The 26,223-nt window shown below is 43.5% G+C and overlaps 2 protein-coding genes and 1 long non-coding RNA gene across 3 annotated transcripts in view; 1 reads left to right on the forward strand and 2 right to left on the reverse strand.

Moving 5' to 3' along the window:
• Window positions 1-3,191: 3,191 nt before the first annotated feature.
• LOC116788498 lies at window positions 3,192-24,328 on the reverse strand. Its single transcript, XR_004357654.1, has 3 exons — window positions 17,411-24,328; window positions 12,020-12,024; window positions 3,192-3,201 (listed from the first exon to the last, which is right to left on the reverse strand). It is a non-coding gene; the product is annotated as an uncharacterized LOC116788498 (long non-coding RNA).
• GPHB5 (glycoprotein hormone subunit beta 5) lies at window positions 8,536-12,204 on the forward strand. Its single transcript, XM_032691385.1, has 3 exons — window positions 8,536-8,629; window positions 9,927-10,131; window positions 12,016-12,204. The coding sequence occupies exons 2-3, from the start codon at window positions 9,928-9,930 to the stop codon at window positions 12,202-12,204; spliced, it is 393 nt and encodes a 130-aa protein (XP_032547276.1). The 5' UTR covers window positions 8,536-8,629; window position 9,927.
• Window positions 24,329-24,333: 5 nt separating the features above from the next.
• RHOJ (ras homolog family member J) overlaps window positions 24,334-26,223 on the reverse strand; it is a 54,849-nt gene continuing 52,959 nt past the window's right edge. Inside the window, exon 5 of the mRNA XM_032691384.1 lies at window positions 24,334-26,042. Within this exon, the coding sequence (XP_032547275.1) occupies window positions 25,896-26,042 (147 nt within the window). The 3' untranslated portion in view covers window positions 24,334-25,895. The remainder of the gene's footprint in view (window positions 26,043-26,223) is intronic.

The following is a 26,223-nucleotide window of genomic DNA, read 5'->3' on the forward strand; positions in this document are numbered from 1 at the left end:
TATCAGGATTTATCTGTCTAATCTAATTAAAGTAGACATAGCTTACAAAAGACTGCAGAATAGAAAGCATGCTTGAAGGAAAGCAGAGGTGTGTAGCAACACAGCACCACAATATTGAATTTGTGATACTCTTTCAGTTAATCTCTATCAATTAATCCATCTGCAGAGGTGCACAGGCTCTGACCTGAACTTTCAACTCTGGTATGAAATCGTTACTACTGTGACATCAGAATTTGTAAATAAGTTGCAAATTATAATGAGTGATGTTCATCAGGAAGAAATTTTTTCTTGTGAGGGTGGTGAGGCCCTGGCACAGGTTGCACATCTGTGCCTGCCCCATCCCTGCAAGTGTTCCAGGCCAGGCTGGATGGGGCTCTGAGCAACCTGGTCTGCTGGGAGGTGTCCCTGCCCATGGCAGGAGGGTTGGAACCAGATGGCTCTTAAGGTCCCTTCCAACCCAAACCATTCTATGATTCTACAATTCTGTGTCCTCCCAACAGCAGAGAACTGCTCCCCTTTAGGGCAGAGCAGTACTTCAAAAAGCCCTGTATGTACCAACTCACCTCCATGGTCAGGGCATTTGTTTGTCTTGTGCTGGAGTTGACATTTCCCAGGTCATGGCATGTGTGACAACATGAATGATTTGCTGTGCAGTAGCGTGCCTGCTGTTTGCTTGGTTTATGAGTGGTTTTAAGATGGACTTTGACTCAGAGATTATGCTTCTGGATTGTTTGTTGAGGTGTGCTGTGTGATCCTGTCATGGCCTCCATGTTCTACTTTCACAAGGATCAGGCTCTCTGCAGCTGTGTTACAGCAGGGTTAAAACAGAGACCCTGCAGACAGGACACGGGTGTGATTGCAGTGACACAGTTACAGTGTGATGTGGCTGTGGCAGTGATGCTCATAGGTCAAAGGTGGAGCTTTGGTATCTCTTGCTCTTCTCTTCCTTCCCTGTGGTTCTTCAGTTGCTGACAAGTTGGTGACCCAAGATAGACAAGAGAAAACTGGCCACCCTCTGGTCACCTCAGCTCTCTCTCTACAGCTGTGGGGTTTGTTTCTCAGGGGCTTGCTGGAATCTATTTTTCTTTATGACCTCTGTGAGTCTGGCTGGTCTCGTGACATGGGATGACTCTGCACCTACAAGGAGCTTGTTAAAATCAGTGGGATCAGGGTAATGGACTTAAACTGGAAGTAGTCTGAGGACTCAAAGTGTTGACTGAAATGCATCTTACCCCAGAGGGTAAAAAGAGTTCAGGCTGGAAGATTTGGTTCTATCTGCTGCTGAAGCTTCTTGCCTGTTACTGTCTGGGTCTATGCTGTGCCGAAGTTTGGTTTGGCCATGTGCCTCTCTGGGGTTTGGGACTCTCATCATATTTGTTTATCTGGCTGGATTTTGATTTGTTCAGTAGTTCTATGAGTTTATTCTAACAGGATTCACAGGAAGAGGTGGTAGCTTTGTCTCAGGAGACTTAATTTCCAGCTTTGTCTAATTTGCAAACTTCACTCATCACCAAGGCAATATTGGAAATGGAGCATTAGCACTGGGGGTGATGTGTGTCGAGACAAGGTGTCCTTTTTCCAGTGCACTGGACATGAACAATAGGGAAATTAATGAATTAAGATAATGTATCTTTGAACTTCTGTAGTTTTGTAGAAGCTTCATCTTCAAATTCTGAGCCCAAAGGAGCTGTGCCATTGCCCACTAGTCTATCATAAGCAACTAAAATGTCTTTTTAAAAAAGACTATTAGAGGAAAGCTATGGAGTGCAGAAGAGACTTGAGTTAAAGTGGTTATTGTCAGTCACATAAAGTTCGCATAGCATCTGTATTTATTGGAGAATCTTTTTCACATTGCAGTGAACTCAGAGCAGATCTCCAGGCAATTCCCTGGTGTACAGTTAGAGAGCCCTCTTCTCACTCACATCAATATTTAGCCAATTCCATTGGATTTGAATTCTTAAATTCAAATTCTGGGCTGAACGTGCCTAAAACAAAGCATATTGCATATCAGTCTATCATTCACCTTAATTATTTTTATTTCTGTCAACCCCTTTGGCTCTTTTTAGGAAATTTAACAGCATGATAGTGCTTATTGTTTTTCAGGTTTTATGAATATTTTGGATTTATGTCCATGTTACTATCCTGTTGAGCAAAAGCTGCTTTACAGTTGTTACCCCTACCAGACGCCAGGGAACCTGTGTCAGTTTTGATACACACGTGCAAAGGAGTGTAGTTGTAGTGTCTCTGTCATCATAGAATCACAGAATGCTTTGGATTGGAAGGGACCTTCAAGACCACCCAGTTTCAACCCCCCTGCCATGGGCAGGGACACCTTCCAGCAGACCAGGTTGCTCCAAGCCCCATCCAACCTGGCCTTGAACACCTCCAGGGATGGGGCAGCCACAGCTTCTCTGGACAACCCATTCCAGGGCCTCAGCACCCTCACAGGGAAGAATTTATGTAGGAGTGTAGCAGGTTTTTAACGTAACCCTACCTTCTTTCAGTTTAAAGCCATTCCCCCTTATCCTGTCACTCCATACCTTTGTCAAAATTCCCTCTTCAGCTCTCTTGGAGAATCTTTAGGTACTGGAAGGTGCTATAAGGTCTCCCTGGAGTCTTCTCCAGGCTGAACAGCCCCAACTCTCTCAGTCTATCTGCATAGCAGAGGTGCTCCAGCCCTCTGAGCATCTTTGTGGCCTCCTCTGGACCTGTTCCAACAGGTCCACATCTTTCATATGTTGGGGAACCCAGAGCTGGACTCAGTACTCCAGGTGGGATCTTACCACACCATCTCTGGGGCAGACTATTACCAGCCCCAGGGGAAGGGGTTTTTTTCCAAACCACCACAATTGTGAAGCCATGCTGGCTATCACCAATCACCTCTCAGTTTTCCATGGGCCTTAGCACAGTTTCCAGCAGGGTCTGCTCCACGGTCTTGCCAGGCACAGTGGTGAAGCTGACTTGCCTGTAATTCCCCACATCTTCCCTTTTCATATATAATAGCATATCCAAGAATATCATCTCTGTATCATATCTACTCATAGAATTGTGTCTATAGCATGATATCTATATCTATATTCTGTGCTATAGAATAACTCATTTTTGTTACAAATGGTTTCAGATCAGTTAATGCTTTTACCTCCAGCATCGTAACGACATATTGTTTATAACAATGATTTCTTCACCCATTTGTGTGTCTTCCTGTTGCTCAGGAAGTTTTTCTGGTTGAGTTTCTCCTGAGACAGGGTGACATGTTAAACACAGAAGAATGCTAATCTTGGAAGCTGGCATTTATGCCATTTGTTTTCACACTCAGCCACGTATTGCCTTGCCTTGCCTTGTAGATGTCAGAAGGGCTCAAAATTTGACAGGGAGTTGGGAGTTGACTCAAGGACTTCATGCCAAGCAAAAGTCTCTGTTCTTTTGGGAAGTTTGTACATCCCTGTATTGAAGACTGCTTTTGCATTAATTAGACCCATTTTTTTACTATTTCAGGACCTGTTAGTCAGCCTTGGTCAATTGTGAATTTATGTGGTGCTGGTTGTTTTCAGACCCTGATTGTACCTTTTTATCTTTGATTTTAAATTGACAGTTTATCCCAAGCTCTGATCCTATAATGTGCTTGGCATTGGCAAAACAAAGAAAACAATCCAATTTTCCCTTAATTAGTGGTGTTTTATTCCTTATTACTGGGAGCTATGCTTGACAAATACACCTTTCCGGTGCAAAGAAGTGGTAGCCTTAAGAAGGGAGTCTCTTAACTTTCCTAAGGACCATGAGAAAGGAGTTTCTCAGCCTAGGCTTGGAGTTGTGCCTTTATTCTCCTCCTCATTCATTCCAGATATGTGTTTTTCTGTTTTTTTTTTCCTCCTTATCATTGTATATATCACAACTCCTAAATCTTTGGGGAACTTCCCAAGAATGTCCCTCTTGCAAGTAAATTCTTTCTGGCAGTCAGTCTTTGATAAATGTGTCTTAAGAAGTTCTTAATCCTTACAACATGTAACTTCCTACTTCTGTAGACTATGACTCCACAATCAACATTTGCACTACTCAGACTGGGACAGATATCAGTATCATGTTTTTTATTTTAAATTGTTGCTATCCTTCACCATTAGGTCAGGATGCATTTTGCTTTGCATAAAAGATGTCCTTTTCTTGACCACAGAGTCTCTTTATTTCCTATTTGCCTTTATACTTTTCTTTCCGATTTTTACTTTCAAAGCATTTTACTCAGAGTTTAAGGTTTGAGAAATTAGTTTTTCTGAGGTCCTCTATATATAAACATGTAAAAAAAGAATTTTAATAAAAGTGTCCAGTCTATAATACAGAGTCTTTGTCCATATTGTATAAAATCAGGTTATGATCAGGTTCTGAACTGAACCTGCAGTTCTGCTATGGATTAATCTTTATTGGAATTAGCTTGTTTTGGGTGCAACACCTGTATGTTAGAGATTCTCACTACAAATTTTTAGAAGCTTCAGCTCTTCTAGTGGCTGTAGGAGCTTCAATAGTTCTCTTCTGGATTGAATCCATCATAGCTACAAGCCTTTTTTAGCAGAATAGAGTTATCTCACCAGGCTAGATGTGCCTCAAGCAAACTATGGATTAGCGTTTTTTGTTACTGTTAAGCCTCACCCTGAGACTTCACTTTCCAGGTCTGATGGGAAAGGAGGAGACGAATAGTGTCTGACAGTTCTCTTATAACAGCCATGCCAGTAAGGCAGTCGTGCTGGAGCAGCTGTGATATTGCTGCTGTTGGTGCAGAGCTATTTCACAGCATTTCAGATCTCCTGATTTTACAGGTGTGTTCATTGGGCCGTTCTGCCGTTCATAACACAGGTACCCCCACAAGCTGAAAGGAATAATAATCCCCTCTCTAAGATGGGTCATTCCCCTAAGTACTGAGTGTGGTGTGATTTACTGCCACGGCAGCCTCGAAAAATCCCCTTTCCTGACTACATTCCTCTCACTCTAATGCTCATTCAGCCGGTGCCAGTTCGTGTTGTGTTAAGCTCAGGAAGCGAAATGAGCAGAAAGTCTTTTAAAGTAGAAGTGGCTTTGTGTGCCTGAGACCTTCAGCCAGGACTGGTGTTCCATTGTTAGCAGGGAGAGTCCACACTTATCTAGTTACCACCCGAGAACACATTTCCTGACGGCTGCATTGTGCTTTCTGTGCCTGCACTTGGCAGTATTTCTATCAGAGCTTTTTGATGAGCTTTACTCGCTTCCTTTGATTTTCATTTACAGATCAGCCATGCCCTCTCAAGGTTAAACCTACTTTGTCTGTCCCTTTACAAACCAATTCTTTACATTCTTTAGAAATGTAGCAAACGACAGAAAGTCACACTCCAAGACAAATACGCAGCTGCTGTGGGGATGGATTAAAGAATCATAATGTACTTGTTTGAAATGCTGTTTTCAGGACATAAGGGTTATCTTTTTTTTTTTTCCCCCCAAAAAACTACCAGCAAAGAGTAAACAACCTGTTAAAAAAAAAGTCTAATGTTAGCTTGTATAGGGAAAAGTGATTCTGGTGCTAATTTTTTCAGTGAGTTCATCAAATTACATCTAACACACATAGCTTCACCTCCTACCTGGCAGTTTCATGACTCACTCTAATCTGAATTCTAACCTCTCTTGGATGCAAACTCCTGTGAGCTTGGTCAGCCAACCCATAGCACCTCGTTTCCTCATCCATTTTTCTTTCTGTCTTACTTCTGAACTAGCACCCACCCTTCCCAATCTCTCTTGTGTGCAGTGCATTAAGCATCTCCTGTCCAGTCACTGTCTTTGCTTGCCTGAATGGTTACCAGGTTCTTTTTGGCCTGTCACTGCCTACGTGTTTTGCTGCAGTACTTACTATGTGCAGCCACTCAATAATTGTTATTTCCCTTGGTCTGTCTCATTAAATAGCACATCTCAGCTCCTTTCTCACGACCAGTCCAATTTGAAATCCTAGTGGTATTTTTATTAACTAATTTAAATTAAAAAAACCCACCCAAAATCACAAATAAGTAAGCCAGCAAAACTCTGTGTGGGAAAAAGCCAACACTCAAGCTTTTCGCCTGACAGTCCTTCAGCAATTGGTGTCTGTTCCACAAACAGACAGGATATTCTAAAGATAAAATGAGAGTCTGCAATTTCTCTTTTGTTTTACTTTATAAGACTATTCAGTACAGATGGAGACAAGAGAACAGAATATTAGTTAGCTGAAGTCACCGAAACTAAACTAAATTACACAAAAAGTCCAGCACCTGGTTTTCTAATCCATAGAAGAAGAGGGATCTGTCAAAGCTGGTTCATCTGCCATCTGGCATGTATTTCCTGTACCTGTCTCTAATCTTGGGCTGATTTTTGCTGGCACATTTCCAGAATAAAATAAAGGGAACTTTAGCTTAATATTTTCCCTTTTACCTGCTTCCTCTGCAACTCAGGAACATTTAAACTGCGTATTTTTAAAAAGCCCTTAAAAGTTTATTTTCTAGCTTTATTTTTGGTCAGGGAAAATTATGGAAAAGTAGTTTAGTGTTTTTTTTGGTGGAAAGTTTCTGATAGTTTTAGATCAGTAACAAGACTTTGGCTGTTCCTCTTGATCTCCCTGTGATATAATTTGTCTTTGAATCTCATGCTTTTCCCAATTGGTTTCAATGGGGGAAAAAAGTGTCCAGGACGTGTCTGGTGATCTCATCTATGGAGACATTTACAACACCTCCATTCAGTATTCCTCCTCCAATGTCCCACCTGATCACTCTTCACTTGAAGCTGGAATCCTTTACTGTGAGTGAGACCCTGAATAATAATGAGTGAGAGTACTGGGACAGATTTTAAACATCTCCTCCCTCCTGACTTTGGGACAGCTTACAAATTTTTAGTTAAAATTCTGTTCCTTTTTGTTTGGTTTTTTTTTTCTGTTTGGTTGGTTTGGTTTTTTTGTTTGTTTGTTTTTTAGTTAAGTGAATTAATTTTCTGAAGCAGTTGTTTCCCATGTCATGATGGCAATATGGCAACAGCACTGAATGCCTTCTGCTCTTCTGTGTTTCAGACAATTCCTTCCCTCTTCTCCCAATCACTGTTTTCTAATTTAAGCAGAAAAGGCAAATCTTGAGGGTAAATAACCAGCCTTTTACACACCAGCTTGTGTGGCTGCTCCAAGCTGAACAGTGAAGTACAGCAAATGCTCTGGGCTTCCCAGGAGACATGAGCATGAGTGTGAGCCCTGCTGCTGCACCGAGTGTGGGCTGTTGACCTTGGAAGTGAAACAAAGATCTCGAGCCATGGGTTATTCATCCCGAAAAAGGGAGAGCACCTATGTGATGTACCTTGTTTGGCCCTGAATGGTTCAATATCACATTTCCTCAGTGTCTATTTGCTGGTTTCCATAGCTTAAACTACAAAAAGCCTGAAAACAACTCACCAGAAGAATGTATTGGATAATTGTAAGGTAAATTAACGAACTCATAGTAATTACTGCTTCATATTTGATGAGATGCATGTTCTGGACATCAACAGATGCTGTTTTGGTTGGTTGTTGCTGGTTTTTTTTAAAATATTTTTTTTTTTCCCCTCTGAAACATTGTAGGATGGATTTTATTTGAATCAAGGTTTCCTCTATGTTTTCTATTCTCAGGACTGGGTTGTACTGTTGTGGCCACCTTTAGCAGCATCATCCTGAGGGGTGCATAATCCCTGACACTTGCCCTGCCTTTTCTGGACGTGCCTGGGTACTGGCGCCATCACTGCTGGGAAGTCACCGTCCAGCCACGGTGGAAAGGAAGGGAGGTGACCTTCCCCAGGTCGCTCCGTGAGCTTATGGCTGCTCTTCTCTCTCCCACTCATCCTTTATGAACTCACTGACCAGCAGGATCCTCAGGGAACCAGGTTCCTCGGCTGCTCTCCGTCCTGTGAATAGCTGAAAACTGTGTTTGTGTGGTGAAGGCAGTGGACACGATTTCTAAATTTCCTTTCACAGTGGTGCTCACCTGTGTGACAGCTGCCTGGCTCATCAAGAGAACACTTGCCTTCCTTGCAAACTCACACCTCCTCCCCCTATCCCTTGCCCTTGCTTGTACAGAGCAATCGAATAAAAAGGGTCTAATGCAACTGGCAAAAATCCAGGTGGTTTTTCGCACAAATATCCAAAAAGTCTCTCTTGAGGATGTTTACTCAGGGCTTGTTAATTAGAAGGGTAATGATTTCAGAGCCAACCTCCAATCCCCTCACAAAGGTGTTGATATTCCACTGTGGAAAAGAAGATCCATTTTGCCCCAGTGCATGCTCATAATTTCACTCACTGAGATGCTCCTTTTGTTTCAGGGCTGATGTTATGAAACAATAACCTACAAAAACAACAATTCCCTTGAAGATAATTGCTGTTGGAAAGGGGAGCCTTGCTTTACCGTCAATGACTTTGATGCCTTGGGTAGTTCAAGTAAGGATCTGCCTTGATTGGCAAGACCCTTTCTATAAATTTGGGCAATTAAACAACCCAGTAGCAGCTGCTGGGGAGATCCACTGATCACAAAGCTGACAAAGATTGCTGTACAGGTCTCCTGCTGCTCACTCTGACGTCCTTAAACATCATCTGCAATTTAAAACTGCAAAAGGAATTCTGACTCCAACAACTTAGGTGAGTGTGTGTCTGTGTTTGCTCCCTGTCATGGCTCCAGCTCATGAATAAAGCAGCAGGGTTTGCTAAAGTGACCAAGAATATACGTTTGATTTGTTCTGAAGTTTTTCTATTTTGCTTTCATATGTCTTCCTTTAAAAATATAGAATTCTAGCATTTTTTTTTTACTCTGTTGAAGCTTATATATAAACATCTCATTTAATCACATGTAGGACTCTAGTGTATGCATGGTGACATATGAAGCAAGCATCGTGTGCTGATCTAATGCTCTGATTTAGCAAATTTAAAGAATTTGGTTTAGCAGGAGCTTAGAGACTCAAGCATCAGCCAGGGAAAAGGCAGGCCCAGCTCATTTAACTTTGGTCTATCCAGCTGAGAACACAGGCCAGTGCACACCAGTCTGTGCCCCGTGCAGTAGCTGACTTTCTCAAAATGAAGTGTCAAGTCTGGGAGGATATATTTGAATGCAGTGCAAGTATCTGAGAAATAAAATGCATCTCGTGGCTTAGAGCTACTTTCCAGTTCTCTTTTTTTTGACAGAGAAAGTTTTTCAGAAAAGCCAGTTGCTTTTTTTTACTGAGACAGAAAGTCAACAGGTATCAGAAGGTCTTGGTGGATGCTGGGCTGCTCAGGTGTGAGGAGTTCAAGCCTCCTCTGGCACCTTGGCCGTGTTCCCCCTTGCCTAACCAGCTCTGATCACTGGCTTGGCAGCCTTGGTTGGGGCTGAGCTGGCTGTAGGGCAGTGTGTACCAAAGAGAAAACCAGCCCCCCTGGCTGCAGCCCTGGGAGATGAACAACACAAGTCCAGTGCTCAGGGTGTTGGTAATGGCAACTCCAGGAACACTTGAGAGATGCTGAGATTATAGCACAAATTCAGGGATGCTTGGCTTCTAACTGCTCAGCTATTGGCCTTGTGTGAGCTCAGGGCAACCCAAAAGGGCTGGTAGAAAGGCATCTGCTGCAAAGAAACCTGGAAATATGGAGATTTCAGTGGGGCTGAGGCACTGGCTGGTGGCTTTATCTCTTCCAGGCAAACTCTCACTACTCTGCAGGGAAAGTCTTCACTCTGCTGCTTTCTCTGGCAGAACTTTTTACTAAGATTCCCCACTCCTGGGAGTAGGTGACCCCTCATTTCTCCGTCTGCCCATCTTCTCTCAGGCTGAGTGATGATGGGGAACAGTGTGTCCAAAGGCAGGAAGGGGTGTCCCAGCTCCAGCTTAGCCTGCCCACTTGCCCTTCTTGCCTCCTGGACCGTGCTGGCTCTCCCAGCCCTCCACTGCTTTCCCTTCTGCCTCAGCATGAAGCTCCACTGTGTGATCCTGGGCGCTCTCCTTCTCCTGCTGCTGGGGGGCTGTGGCAGCACACTCAAGACCTCTGCCATCGACCTGAGGACCTTCATCGGCTGTGCCGTGCGGGAATTCACCTTCCTGGCCAAGAAACCCGGGTGCCGGGGGCTGCGGGTGACCACGGACGCGTGCTGGGGGCGCTGCGAGACCTGGGAGGTGAGGCTGCAGTGGTGGGCACTGACATCTCTGGGTGCTGCTTCCTCCCCCCCAAAATCCCTCCACAGAAACCCACCCAACATTAAATAGCTTGTAGGTATCTACTAAACAGACAAGGGCTGTGTCCCACTCCAGGACCCCCTCGCTACCACCGACAGCGGCGTTTGTGGTCGGTTGTTCCCTCCCTCCTTCCCCTGCCCCAAAGGGGGATGGACGTCATGTGATGACATCAATGAAGCCCTTATGTAAAACTCTTACTGCACAATCTGAAAGCCTCTTACAGCTTGAACGCTTCAGGAGAGGAGGACTTTATTACTTTTCACTTGAAAAAAAAATTCCTTTGAGATTAAGATGGAGTTCCTGATTGATGGGTGATATATTTTGTTCCAAAAAGGAAATCCCAAAGATAATGTCTGTTTCTAATTTGGTCATGTTTTAAGTCACAGTACTGTGTAAACATGAAGTATTTAAGTTTTAGGGGTGTACAGGAGGAGGAAGAAAGAGCATAAGTACATCTACACTCAAATCAGAGAACAACTTTCTGACTGTCTTTGCCTTTCTGCCACTGGAAGGCTCAAGGGACCAATCCCAGTTTAATTTGTTCAGGGAAGCCTTGAGCCACTCAGAGGGATTTTGCTGCATGAAGGCAAGGTCTGCATAGGTGACCAGAGGAGGAGCCAGGGTTTGTGGGACAGCTCTGACTGCCCTCCTTTTGTGACTTGGTGAGACGAGAAGGAAGGCCACCAGTGGCCAGATTCCATGGTGGGATAAGGTTCCTTTGAGGGACCTCTTGACACCTGGTTTCCCCTACCCCCAAGCTCCTCTGGCAGCACAGACTTTTCAGACTCTCTTAGTGTATTGCAATACCACTGGGGTGTAGTTCAGCTGAATTCATCTGGCTATAGGCTCAACAGCTTCTAGGAAGCAGCACAATGTGCCTGGTTGGGGAGTTTGTAAGAGGGAGGGTGTCTGGATGTCTTCTTAATGAGATGTTGCATCTGTTCTCTTCCACGCCATGATTCTTGTTTTCCAGGGAGGGCTCTTTACACAGCAGAGAGTGAAAGAAAGAAATTAAAGTGTCTTCTGGATGTGTTATCTTACGCTGTTTCCCATCTGTACAAGTGAGAGGATGACAGTGGACTCCCACTGCTGTGTGTGCTGCCCCTTCTTGGATCCTTTGGAAAATGGGTGTCCCTGTTAGGAAAAAACCCAATTTTTCAGCAAAAGCAATGCCACTGTGATACCACATGACTGTGTGGGTTTCAAGGCCTTCATGCTCCCATCATCTCCTGATGGCTGAGGTCTCTGGCCAAGCTGTTTTTCTCAGGAGGAACTGCAGGCTTCTCTGCTGGCTGCTGTGCTGAGAGCTTTCCTCACAGTGTACACCCACTGGGCTTTGTGAGACATGCAGCCTGACTGGGAAGACTGGTCTGACTGAGAAAAAACCCAGCCCTTGGCACCTGGGTGCACCCCTTCTCTTAGTCAGATTGTGCACATGGAGGGGTTTCCAGCAGAATGTGTTTAATGGAAAATCAGTGCTTTTGGAAGAAAGCAGATGCTTTTGGCAGCATTTGGTCGAAACACTTGTATTCTGCTGAAAACCAGGTATTTGGATAATCTTTTGTCTTCCTTCAGGCAGTTTTTGATTGGAGCTTTTATTCTTTAGACAAACTGAAACACGCAGATACACCCTTCCCCACCCCCAACCCCCCGACAGGGCTCCAAAAGGCAAGTGTTGAAGGATGCAGCCTAAAAATTATTTCCATGTCCCCTTCCACTTGATCCAGTAGCTCCTCTATTTACGCTAAACCCCCCTGAGGAAGGTGGGACTCCAGATGTTTGTCTCGCCTCTTGCCTGAGGCCATCATTTTCCCCCCCCCGCAGAAACCGATCCTGGAGCCGCCTTACATCGAGTCCCACCACCGGATCTGCACCTACAACGAGACCAAGATGGTGACGGTGAAGCTGCCCAAGTGTGCCCCTGACGTGGATCCCTTCTACACCTACCCCGTGGCCATCCGGTGTGACTGTGACATCTGCTCCACCGCCACCACCGAGTGTGAGACTTACTGAGCTCCCTCCACAGCTCAGGCAGGGAGGGGCTGAATTCTCCCCCAGCTTCACACCCCTAGTACCTCCAGCGTTGCTGAGGATGTAAATCGGTCCTGAATTTGATCTCAGCCTCTAATGCTCCTAATCATTGACTTCTCCGGGCAGATGAGGCTTAATCCCCTCTCCTCTTGCTGTTCAAGGTATTATTGCTGTAGAAACCTAGTGCACAGCCTTACAATAGCAAACCCTTTGGTAAAAAGAAGTGATGCAGTTTCCCTTCCTCTTGCTGTGTGACCTTTTCTCTGTGTACAAAGTGCATATGGACTAAGCAGTCACTGGGGGGTGGAAACAGCTCACAAAGGCATTGCCTCCTCTGTAACAGCCTCCTTATTCACCTGGGGTTTAACTCCTACCCAGTAACATAAATGCAGTTACCACCATTGCCACCACCTCACCCTCCCACCCTCCCTCCATTAGTTATTTTTACCCCGGTCATTCAGGAATAACAGTCAAAGAAAAATGTCTTAAGGCCAAAGAAATGGAAATGAGTATCCAAATCACTACCTTGAAATTAGGGTGAGTGCATACTCAGCCCTGACTCAGCCAAGTACTTAAGCTCATGATTAAGTGTTTTGCTCAGTATCAGTGGACTTTTACAGTTAAGTAGGTATTTGAGTGCTTTGATTAATTGGAGTTATTTTTCTGAAAAAAAAATTTTGCCTCACAAGTGAAAATTCCTTGAAAAAAGAAAAAAGAGAGAAACACATTAATGTGTAGAACCATCTGCTTTCGTCCAGGGATTGGAGGGGAAATGGCTTCATGTAGAATCAGCAAGACTCTGCAGAGCCCAAGGAGTCTCTCCTGACAATTTCCAGAGTTAGAGGGACCAAGCCAAAATGCAACGATCATGATTTGGTTTCAGTGAGCCCCTGGCTGAGATGGTGGGAAAGAGGGGGCTGCGTAGGGTGTTCCCACAGTTCCCTGCACTGCTAAGTTCCATGGAGACTCGCTCCTCTGAGGATGCACAGAGAGCTGGGGGACAGCCAGATGTGCTGACAGTAAAGCTGTGGAGTATCCAGTAATGCTGGGTGAGACAAACCCAGGACAGGAAAGAGAGCAGACAGGCCAAAGGACAGTTCACACCTCCTCAGACCTAAGTAGGGGGGACATCTGGGAGCTGCTGCAAGAGCCCCCTGTGACCACAGCCACAGAAGTGCCTTTGTCCTCTGGTTCCCACCTGCAGGAGGACAGATCCACATTCATCCCTCATTTCCCCCCTGAATAAAATGGGAAATTATGTGAGCACAGGAAGATTTGCCAAGTGGGAGAGGCTCACAGGAGCTTACAAAACAAAGACACCTTCTCAGATAGCCATTAGGAGAGAATTGCTGCTGAGAGTAATACCTGCACCTGCCTTCCCCCCATGCAGTGCCTTGTCTTCTGGATGCAGTCACCTTCATTTCTGGGGATACATACCTGAAACTTCCCCAGGTGTACTGTCCTCACTGAGACAGATCTAACTTAACCTTCAATTTATTAGTTGATGTCATTTTTTTCTGTCAGTGGAACTGGAAAAGCTGCACTGTGACTGAGTAGGAAGGAAGTGATTTTATCACTCTGCCTTCTCTAATTTTGAATAGAGACTGCTCTGTCCAACAGCAGCAGTTTTCTGCTGATGAAGAGTTTAACTAACCCTCCTTTAAAAAGTCCTCATGTTTTGTTTCAAATTGCATCTCACAATCCCTCTGATATTGTTAACTGGCATCACAGTTATTATGGAAAAAGTATAAATTATTTTGTGTCTTTAATAAATCTCACCATTGTAGCATGAAAGCAATTTAAAGCAACATGTCCCTCTTTATTTATGCATAGAGATTTCTCACGTAGAATATGTATAAACTCCTACAAACTCTTTGCCAGAGCTGTGAACACCTGCAAAACATCTCCTCGATGTGAAGTCATTTCCTTCACTGAGTTTCTCTGATGGAGTCTGGCTGTTCTATAGTCTCAGGATTAGAGGTAGGGTTAGAAAGTGGCAAACTTACTTCCTTTGCAGCCAGCAGGAAATAAGGGCTGCACCCAGACACGGTGAGACAGCAGAAACCTCAGCAAGTGATCAAACGAAAACACTACAGGGTGTGAGAAGAGTTTTGAGTGATGCAGCCAGACTGGGGGCCAGAAGAGGAAGGTGGGAATGATGTACTGACTGAACCCAATCAGTAAAAGACCACTTCAAGAGGGTCTTTTAAGGAGAAGAGCCAAAGCGTCTGGTGATGCTGTGGATTTGCCCTGAGTGACAACAGTCCAGCTGACACCAGAGCCCAACAACCCATTTGCCATGCAAGTGATTGATGGAGGGATTTTAAAAATGTGTAAATATGGTACTTGGGGCATGTTGTAATTGTGGGCTTGGTGGTGCTCGATTAGTGGTTGGACTCAATGATCTTAAAGGCCTTTTCCAGCCTAAATGATTCTATGATTCTGTAATTTGAGTGGTGCACATCCCTCTTCATCCAGCTGTGCTGAGTTCCCACAAGTAGACAACACTGACTTTCAAGAGACCAACTTCATTTCTGCCGCTGGGGCTTTTTTCCCAGAAGTCATTACAGTACTAGGTCTTCATTCTGTTAAATTCCCACTGATTTTGTTACTTAAAATCATTGAATGGTTTGGGTTGGAAGGGACCTTTAAAGGTCATCTTGTCCAAAACCCCCACGATGAGCAGGGACATCTTCAATCAGCCCAGGCTACTCAAGGTGCCTTGAATGTTTCCAGGGATGGGGCATCCACTCCAGGCAACATGTGCCAGTGCCTCACCACCCTCACTGGAAAAAAACTTCTTCTTTATATCTTGTCTAAATCAACCTTCTTTTAATTTAAGACTATGACCCTTTATCCTGCTGCAACAGGCCCTACTTGTGACCAGGTCTCCAAGATTTCACATTCTTTATGTTGCAGCTGGTATGGTATGTCCTGCTTAGAATTTGCAGGCAGTCAACATAGCTTCTATATTTCAGAAGATGAGAAGCCCCTTCCCAAAGCCATCTTAACCATAGTGGGAGCATTTTAACACTCCTTAAATCCACAGATTTAAATCTCATCATCCCATCTGTCCAAAGCAGTTTAATGGCCCTTCTGTTTTTTGGTGCATGTTTGCAAGAAGTGTTTGTCACAGAGACTGTCACATCTCAGGTATTATCTCTCCCATGAAAATCAGTGGATTTTTTTTGTGCCTCAATTTCCCTTCTGGACACTGGGAATGATGATATACATGACTCTTTTCTTCTCTCCTGTGTGCTTTGGAGTGTGAGATCACAAGGCTGTAAAGTCCCTTGTGATCAGTCATATCTGTATCCTGTACAGCACTCAGTGCCTCAGGTTTATTGTCAATCTTTTAACCTGAACAGCAATAGTCACTATCATGCCATGCTTCGATTTGTCACAAGACTTTCCTGTTCTATGACAGTGACAAAAGCTCAGCTCCCCTCATTCCCATGCTGCAGTTGGTGTGCCCAGCCAGTCTGACCATGCCAGAAATCAGCATATTTTACCCCGCCTCCAGACCTGAGTTACCGTGAGAAGGAGGGCAGGATGCCTCCCCGGATGGGTGTTTCCTGCACTGATTGGATTTCTCTTAGGGGGACAGGACAGGCAGCTCCCTCTGCTCACATTGTACTCCTATGAAAACAGAGGAACCTCCGCCCTGGGTCAGAGCAAAGGGCTGTCTCGCCCAACATCCTGCCACGGACAGTAGCCAAGCGTGGATCTTCAGGGAAATGTGAAAGCATCAGGGCTGTACAGAGATATCCTTCTCTGCCTATATCCACAAAGATTTATCTGGCAGCAGTTTAGGAAGCTTCTGCTCCGGGGGATGCCTTTGGCACCTTGTTGTTAGCCCCAGACATGCAGGTCCTTCCATGCCACTTCTTCCCAGATAAAGTCTGGCCATGGAAAGTGTGGTGAGTAATATCATCTTCCTCTGGGGACAAATAAATCAAATATATTCCAGGCTACATACTGTGCCCTCTTGGATTGTCCTGTATCCTTTTATAGCAGCCAAGGATTTGAGCTGCAGTGCCTTTTTATTAGGAATAGACCTTGATACGCTTTGTCTTTGCTCTGTGAGTGAGTGCCCCAGGCAGGGGCTGATTAAACCCACTGAGGTTCACAAGCTGCAGAAACACAAAAAGAGTCTTTCTCTGGTGAAACTTGCTTTAGCCCAATCAGTATAAGGGACATTGTTCAGAAATGGTGGGATTTATAGCCTTAACTTAAAGACCAGACCAGCTGATCAATGGGATTGATTCTGGTCTTGAAATAAATTGTAATGAAGACCTACATAACAAAGGCACTATTTTTTTCTGTTTGTTTGTTTTTAAACAAGATCCACATCTCTGCACTGAGTCCCTGGAAGACTGGGGCCAGTCATATTCTTAATTTCAGTCCGTCAGGGCTGTCTTTCCTCATGTAACTTCTTCATCCCTGTAAGCATTTCACTTTCCCTCCTGACTCTATACCTGCCCTGCCTGCTGGACCACAGGTAACACAACTCATTATCTTCCTTGCCATCAGCAAGGGTTTATTGGGAGGGTTTGTTATCCATGTGTTAGGTAATAAACCCCCTCAAAACTCCTAGGCTAACATTTTTCCACCTGCTTCACCAAGAGAGCTGCTGCTGGGCTGCCACACGCTCTCTTCTCTCCAAAATGCTTCAGATTTCCATTCAAACAAGGAAAAAAAAAACTTCTTATGGTTCTGTGATAACCCAATGGAGACCACAGACAGAAATTAAAAGAAAAATGAAATTTTAACTGACAAAGCAACAACCAACCACCTTAATATTGATGGAGGATGGAGAACTAAGTATCTCCAGGCCAGTCCCTGAGGGATACCCTGTGACCAGAGTGAGCTAAAGGCTATGTGCCATCAGGGAGCCAGAACTGCAGTTCCCACACTTCCATCTTTCTGTGTTTCCAGGCTGCAGGGGATTTGGTCAAGCAACAGTTTTCCAAGAGGAACATGCCCAAACAAACCTGCTGTGTCACCTCCTGTTTGACTTTCTGCAGGAAAGTGCAGGTGGTTTCAGGACAATCCAAAAGCAGCCCTGTATGTTAGTACAGGTTTTTCCTACCTGAAGAGTCCTGAAAGGTGTATATGTGATCAGCATCTGGGAAAATAAACACAGCACCACACACCACACCTTCTCAAAAGGATGCTGTCAAAATACTTAGTAATACATTTATTTTGTTAAAATAAACTATGTACAATAGAGGATATTAATGTGCATTACAATATACAGTAATTACATGTTTAAAAGAGGATAAACAAAAGAGTACAGAATTATGTGCTGTAAATAGGAAACTAATACTGTTTACATGATTTTTAAACTATGCAGAACAAAATCGCTGGAAAACCGAATTTCCTTGGTTTGAAATTGTATTGCTTTGACATGAATTCTGAAGATTTGGTTAATCTTTGAAGAGAAGACATATCACTCAAAAGTCAGACATAATGTTTTAGTGCTCATCCTTTGGTTTCACCAGCCCCAGATTCCAGCAGTATTGCACACAGCAACTTTTAAGAGAGAAAAATTCAGTTGCTCACATCAAGTAAATGACTCCTTTTCTCAGCTGGCTAAGATCTGACTGATGATGCATTAGGTCCTGATCTGTGCTGAGGTCATTACATCTGATTCACGGACTCAGTTAGAATAACTTTTTGCACTGTTACTTTTAAGCATTGCTTAGTGAACACTTTTGAGTATTACTATAAAGTAAACACAAAAAAGAGGGAAAGAAATTTCCTTGTCTTTGTGTTCTCAGGGGAGCAGGGCATCTCTGTGCAGTGAAATGCTTGTATTTCACAAGTGCATCAACGTCATAACAGGTTAAACTGGATTCAGTTATCCTTGCACTGTATCTCCCTGCTCCTCTCTGCAGCCTTCCTTGAAGTCCTCCCAGTTCCAAGGTGCTGCTGAGCTCCAGGTATCCTGGTGTGACTCCATAGAGGCACCTCTGAGCCCTTTCACCAGGCTCAATCCATAATTTTTGGGGAAACATGGACAACATGCTATGCCTTGCTCTGTAGCATTTCCCACCTGGCAACCTGGGCTCACCACCTTAAGTCACTTCTGCTCATGAGTGAAGAAGACTTTGCCAATGTCTTTCCCCTCTCATATAACTTTGTGTTATTGCTTATTAATGAATTAATATTTGCAAGTTTGGGGAGAGTTTGGGCTCATTTACTCCATACTGACAAGGCAGTTCAGTGCCTGCCAGGTCTGTAATGCAGTTAAATAGAGCAGCTGCCTATTTTGGGGTGAAGTATTGGGAGAGATGATGTGATAGTCATACTATGGGTATGTCTTATACCCAAAGTTCTTTGACAGGCATGAGACCAAATTTTCTATATGTTATCAATACAAATAGCTGTTGTATCGGAAGATCCGGAAACTGTAGATTGGTGACAGTTGTTTACTCTGAGTTCATTAACCTCTGATCAAAGTCAAAATTCACCAGAGTTCATATCAGTGAGAGCTCAAACTGATCTTTGGCAAAACCAAATTGAATCTGGCATCCTGAATGGGATGAGATGAAATTAAGTGACAGCAAGGAGTGCAGTATCAAACTCAGCAAAGAAAACCATTTATCTTGAATATTACACTGTTAATGTAACTATTTTCATCTTCAGACTAGTAGTGGTAGGAACACAGAGTTTCAAATTCAGCCTCCAAAGATCAGATCAGCAAAGTTTCCAGATGCCCCATCTCCTTTCAGGAGCCCACAACCAGCAGCCAAAAGGTATAAAATATTCTTGGACCTGGCTCAGTGTGTCCATGTGCTCAAAGCTTGGTCAGCCAAAATAAAAGGTTAGAAAAAGAGGTAATATAAAGACTCTCAAACGTTTTCCACATTAGCCATGTGTGGACCCCACTGAAATTTTCCATTGCCTTCATAAGAATTGAAATGAAGCCAAAATACAGCATCTTTGAAAATCCCACCCTAACATTATAGTTAGAGGCAGCCAAACCCTGCATTATGTTCTGCACAATCTGTAAGGGGGTGGGGATCAGGCTCAAAGTTTTTTTTGTTGCAATATTTTCAAAGTTAGAGATTTTTAACTATTGACAGCAATTCACATGGTTTTTGCTTCTTGCTCTGTGATATATGGGTTTGTGAGCTCATTTTCCTTCTACAATGAGCATCTGATTATTTATGCTGTTCTGGTGGGGTTCCTGGAACTGCCCAGGAAAAATACATTCATGGTCCCATGTTTCTGCAAGCTTTAACTGAAACAAAGAAAAGAGAATTGGAAGTTTTGTTTTCATTCTAGTTATGGGCGTCCCCTTAACACCTTAAAATAAAATTCAAGTTTTAGGATCAAACTGACTAATTGTGACTCTGGTCCCTGATTTTGCAGCTCTCCCCCAAAGCAGAAGTGTAGATGTGATTCTGTTGCATTCATGACTTCTAATTGGTGATTTTGTCCCAACTTTTTGATGCAAAAATATTCCTGTTCCTGTTTTGTTTTGATAGGTGAAGACAGCTGAGATCAGAAGCCACTACCGAAAGCAGTGGGAGGCTTTTTCCTGCTTTCAGATGGTCTTTATTCATGATGAGGAAAATAAACATTTATAGTGGAAATTTGTCTTCATTTTTTACATGGAGCTCAAATGTGTCTAGAAGTTATCTGACGTAGGTCTCTCCATGCTCACCTCCTGTCACAGCAGATGCTCCTCCAGTCCTATAGAGTTGTGAATCAAGAAAATGTTCTGTTATTTCCAGATTTGCTTTTTTTATGTGGGATAAAACACATTACAAATTCTCCTCAGGGGAAAGGAAAATGCATGGAGAAAGGCATGTGCAGCCAGATTCCTGCATTCTACCTGTTTGTTGAACAAATGGTCCCGGGGCCAACATGAGCATATGTTGATTGCTTTCCTGGAGAAGACAAATGTGCTTTTAAACAATCCTGGCTTGAGACAGAGTGATGCCATTGCAAACTATTTTTAATCCAGATGCAGTTCCAGTATGGTGAATTAAGAGGTATTTGCTGTACCACTTGGGGAAAAAAGGTACAGAAAAAGTCATGGACTGTAAGCAAGATATAAAAGCAGATGGGCATCTTAAATATCTGAATTAAAGGGAGAAATAGGTTGCCTAGGGAAGTAGTGGAGTAGCCATTCCTGAAGGTATTCAAAAGACGTATAGATGTGGCACTTAGGGATGTGGCTTAGTGACGGGCTTGGCAGTGCTGGATTGATGGTTGGACTTGATGACCTTAGAGGTCTTTTCCAACCAAAATTATTCTGTGATTTTTGTGAGGACAGGGCAGCTTGCACAGTGAAAATGCACCTGCTGGACAGATACCATTGGTGTGACCAACCACTGTGTCACTGCTGTATGTGAGGCTGGGTGCAACAGAGGGGTATATGAGGGGAGGCAGCAATAGAAATTTCTTGCAAGGTATTTTGCAACTTTTTCCAAGCTCCTGTAAAGGGTTCTCAGTTTGGATCTCTGGAGTTTTGGGACAATATCTTGGATGGGATCTCAACAGCTTGCCGTCGATGGGAAGTGAAGCCCATGCATTCTTGTCATTGTATCCAGACAGTCACCTGTAGGGAAATTTTTTTTTCCTGTTGTTCTCTGTTTGCTACAGTGGTTTTCCCACCCTTGGTGTGGCTTTCAGCCTCTTGATGAGAGTTGCAATGCAGTGACTGTTTCTGGGGGAAACAGTGACTGTTTCTTGGTTTGTGTGGCAGCATGGCCAAGGCTTTTCTCCTTTCCCAACCCATTTCTTGGTTCTTCTCCCCCACACTTCCTTAGAGATGGCAGATACCAGACAGATCACAGTGCTTAGCATGACAGACCACCAAGTGATTTGTAGAGTGTGCAGGGAGTGGAAAACCACGGCCTTTTGTGGAACACGGGCCACCAATACTAGAGCAGCTGGAAGAGATTTTGTTATAGGTTAACTACAGGGCAGGTCACAATGGCCATATTCTACCTCCCTCCTTTATATGAGCAGTGTTAGTGGGATTGAATGAGAAATGAGGAAGCTGGAGACAGTTCCTTGTGAAGTAAGATTCTCTTCTGCAGGAGGAAGACTGCCAAAATCTGTCCCCTTAATAAAAGTATTTGGAATAATGTTATTTCATATCAAGATGCAGCAGTATATTTAATTCTGTGTTTATTGCGAATTGAAACAGTGCTTTGAAAGACAAAAAAGGTGAGAAATATCAATGTCAGCTGCTGAAATGATTGTTTTGGTTGTCATTCTGGACTTGGAGTGAATTCTGTAGTTCCCACCAGCAAGAAGAATAATTTTATCAGGACCAGTGCGTGTGGATATAGAGGGAAAGACTCACATCCTGCCTAATGCAAGGCAATGAGAGGCAAGAGCTTGTAGCTGGTTGTTCTCTCAAAGCTATACATTACTGTAACAGTAGTTATTTATATTAGAGAGAAGGTCTGGGACCATATGGCACATAGGAGAACCAGGGTGAGCTCATCTTGAGAACTGCTCACCACCACCCCTGGATGATGTAAGTACATGGGATGTATATCCTGTTGAACAAACAAGGATGGACCTACGTAGGTTAGAGCATTGTTTCTGTATTCTCCCCAGGTTATCTGAGCTCTGGGAGGCAAAGGACAAACTGTGGAAGTCTTTGTGGGACCTCCTTCAAATCATGCTGGAAGTGGCAGGATTGTCCCAGTTCCACCAGCCTGGTGTTTTTGCAGGAGTCTGGAGGGCAGAGGCATCTGTGGGTTGTTTAATGATGATATATGATATAATGTTTTGTGTGAGATATCTCTCAAATACCTAATACCTCTAATATCTCCTTGCAGGAGTTTGCGTGAAAATACTTCAGGAACTCTGTTTGGAACTGGAACTGCAGGTCAAGAACTCCTGGTAGAATATTATGGTTTAAGAAGAGGCTAAAGGAGATGGGTTTTACAGGATCTAGCAGGTTTCCTGTAAGTCGTGAGTGCTTTTGAAATGACAGCAGACTATTAGCAAAGGCAGGTCTGTCAAGAAAGGTTTTGACATCAGCTGCAATAAGAGGATGTTGTCGAATAGGTTCCAGGGATGGTTTATAACCTTTATGACTCTCCTTAACTGTGTTCCTTTGGAGGTGAAATTGGGATCTGATTTCTAGCTCATCTTACAGTGAGAAAACCCATCTGCTTCCACCTGGCAGTCCTGTATTGATTTTCTTTCCTTGTTACTAATGGTGCTTGAAAATAACTTCGAGTTTATATCTGTGGCCTTATGCCTGTGCTTGCACTGTCTGGTGTTGTGATATTTCTGAAAATAAGCTTTGCTGCCTGTTCACACACCATCTGTTGGCTTTTAGAGAAGGTATTAGGTACAACTTGCCAGAGAGTCAATGAATCTCCTTACATCCTACAATCCCTTTCTAAAGCCTATTGACCTGGGGTAGCTCTGCATCCCCAAAATAATAGTGTAACAGGGCAGATCCTTAAGTAAGTGCCACATTCCATGGATAAGTGTGTGTACATAACCTAAGACAGCAATAATGTTTATGGGACCTGCATTAACCATGGCTATTTTTAAAACATTTATTTTTGTTGGAAGAAAAATTAAAAGTAAATGGAGGGCAGAGGCCTTTTCTCAGCGGACTGTGAGCACCCTCCCTCCCTTGCAGCTCCCAGACGTCAAATTTTGGTCAAGATCAGCTTGAAAAACTTGAAATTTTACTGCCTCACAAACTTGATAAACCCCTGCAATAAAAGTGCAAATAAATCCCTGGTTAGTCTCAACATTTTTGTACGCATATTAACACTTTTCTATCTACTTTCTCCATGCAATGATGTGTTCAGGGTGTTGTAGATTAACACACTAGGACAGTAGCATTTTAGCTTCTGCATCACCATATATTTTGTAGTTAGTTTTCCTCAAATCCCATTTGATTTTTGATTCTATTCCCAATCCTATGCCATCCAATTAGTATTAATAACTATCCCTGGTACTTAGTGGTACACAGAAGTACCCTTTGATTATTTGTGACTTTCCCTAATGCATGCTGGGATGTTATATTGCACTTTTGCAGTGTGCTCATTATGTTATGATGAGCTCAGCTGTCACTCTGGATTTCTATTTCCTCTGCATTTTGTGAAGCTCTAAGAATACCTGGCAGCTCCAACCTGAGTGCTTGCATTGTGCTCCAGCTAAACCAGACTTCACTTACTTCAACCAGACACTTGTACATGGACTCTACAGCAACCTACATGAGCTAAAACTATTCCCCTAATTTATTTCCACTGAAGTAAATGGCAGCACAGTGAAGATATATTTTTTCTCTGAAATGTGTTGAAAGCTTTTTTTTTTTTTTCATTTCAGTGGATTTCTAGTCATGTTGTAAGCCAACAACCATTACTTAAATATTGATTTCTTTAATCCACTCCTAGTTCTCCTCATACTCTCCTAATATCTCTTTACACATTACAGTTCAGCTGACTGCCAGTGTCCCGGTGGGGTGAACACTCACTGCTCTGCCTGGAGATGGCAACAAACTCTGTGGCACAGCACAGATCCCTGCACTGGGCTTTGGCACTGTCCTTCTTCTGAGCTGGGCTTTAGCAGCCAGGCCATATGAAGTAAATGTTTGGGAACAAACAGAAAACCAAACATAAAATATGCACACAAAAAAAAATGCCAGCAGTGAGGACAACTTTCTTTTGTCTGCCTTTGGTTTAGCACAGCTGTGCTTTCATCCATATTTGTGTGCAGTGGGAAAGGGATGGTGAGTGGAAGCCACCAGGTAACAGCAACAAGGCATTTACCTTGAGTCTGATTGCTTTTGTCAGAGAGAACTGCTGATTTATAACTGGAAATGTTTTTGGGTGTCAGAGCTTGTTTCTGTAGGAGTCCATGGTAAATTGGGGGTAGAACTAAATGATCTTTAAGGTCACTTCCATTGCAAACTGTTCCATGATTCTACGAAATGGAATTTGTGCTAAAGGAGGAGCTTGGACCTGTAAGCCTTGATGACTGCAGGACTGGGCACTGCATCAGACTTGGCCCCTTCCCTGTGCTGAGGGTGCAGTTCCTGTTGTCCTGCTGAAGTCACTCATTACTCCAAGCAACACCAGGTCTGCAGTTCACCAGCTTTTCTGGCTACTGTTACTTTCTCACTCCAGGCGCTTCTGGAAACACTGGCTACTGCTTTTGCAAGGAGTTACATCAGACATCTTCAAATCTGTATGTGCTGGTACTGTGATTTCCTGTTTGGGGAATGAAATCCATAACAAGACAGTCTTTTGGCACTGCTGAGGTACCCAAAGGCAGCTGCAAATAACAAGATGCACTTGGAGTTCACCTCTGAGTGCCTGTGTTGCTGTGTGTGCAAAACCACAGGATCTCTGGAGAGGTTTTAGCAAAAAGGCACACTTTCTCCAGCAGCAAAGGGAGTTCACAGGCATCTTCCCTTCTCTTTTGGGCTGGACTGCCCATCTCCATGCTGTCAGCTGTCATTTGCCACCCATGGGAAAGTTCACTCCTGAGGACTGCAAGCCATGCTGCAAATAAAACATCATTCTCCTTGAAGATGGAAAAATTGGAGGAAAGAAAGAAACAATCAAAGGGAGGAGGGAGACTACAATAAGTCAACATTTGCAATCTCTTTGATGAGTCTTTTTACAGAAATGCTCCACAAAAAAAGATAATCATAAGGCAACTGGATCACCTTAAAGCACTTAAAGTCAGCACGACCTTTGGCTTTTTGGTTATTGCTATTTTTGGCTGTTGGGTGAGATGTAGAAATCCAGCTGATCTATAAGGTAAATTCTCAGTTGCCACGGCAATGTGTCTCGTTCATGTTCTCAGCTGGAAGGGAGATTATTCCACGCTGCTATTCCATGTCTAGGGCAATGTTCTTTGGTGGCAGAATTTCTTTGTTTCAGTTCATTAATGCTACAACTCTGTTCTTCCTTATGGAAACATGGCTCAGCCTGAACGTTCTCCTGTAAAAATACAGTTATTTGCATTTTTTTTTGTTATAAGAACATTCCTTAAGTCTGGAGGTAAATGTTGGTCCATTTTGGTAGCTTGTGTGCAGCAACATCCTGATGCTGTGAAGTTTCACCATTAAGTCAGAATAAACTGGAATCACTCCACCTTTACTTCCATGTGGTTCGAACAAACTAAAGTATCTCTTGAACTAGCAAGTCTTATAAAAGAAAAGTAATTTTAAAGTACATCCTACCTATGGTGTATATCTTACATATTAGACTTCTACAGATCTCCACGTGCTTTCAGTCAATTCAGATTTAATTCCTAAGTACTGCAAATTCCTAATTTTGATCAATTCTTACTTAAGGCCACAAATGGAGTTTCTCCTGTTTCTTTTACAGCCTTTAATTCTTTGTTTAGCCACATGCCACCTTCACCTTATTCCTAAGGTGAAGACTCAGGCAGGAGCAGGCATCCTGGTTTCTGTTGGCTCGGTTCAGTCTGTAGTAGTGGGAACAGGCTACCTACAGCTCTGGAGGGTTAGGAAAGCACAGAGACATGAGTTGGCCTAGTGTGATACAGCTTGGAGGTTTCACAGAATGGAGGGCTCCTGTATTTGGGTAAGAAGGACCCTTTTCTGGTCATGTTCCCCATTTCAGTTGCATGTGACCTTCATTGCCTTTCTAACCTGCTTGGTTTCATTGAACTCAGCTTGCTTCTCTTCCCAAGTGACTTCACACGAGAGTGCAGCATCTGTGGCACTTTGCACAGCGCTTCTTCTTCTTCTTGGGGTGGAAAATGGTCATGATTGCCTCGTCAAAGACAGTCTTAAGGCCTTTCTGTGTGAGGGCTGAGCACTCCAGATAGCACTGTGCTCCAATCTGAAAGAGAAGAGGAAAAAGTGGAGTACCCACTGCTGGGAGAGACAAAGTGACTGTTCTGGCATCTTTCTATGCTCACATGTGTCTTGTCTCAGAGAGAAGCCAAGACCTTTAGAAAGGGGGTCAGGTCATTGTCTGTTTTATATCTGGCTGCCTGTGAGATGAAGGGACAAGGCAGGTG

Source organism: Chiroxiphia lanceolata, chromosome 6 (genome assembly GCF_009829145.1).
Source record: "Chiroxiphia lanceolata isolate bChiLan1 chromosome 6, bChiLan1.pri, whole genome shotgun sequence".
NCBI classification, from domain to species: Eukaryota; Metazoa; Chordata; class Aves; order Passeriformes; family Pipridae; genus Chiroxiphia; species Chiroxiphia lanceolata.

Bases quoted from the DNA above. Each gene is read 5' to 3' on its own strand.
- GPHB5 (XM_032691385.1), top strand. From the start codon at position 9,928: ATGAAGCTCCACTGTGTGATCCTGGGCGCTCTCCTTCTCCTGCTGCTG. The intron at 10,132-12,015 runs GTGAGGCTGCAG...CCCCCCCCGCAG, and splicing joins GGCGCTGCGAGACCTGGGAG to AAACCGATCCTGGAGCCGCC.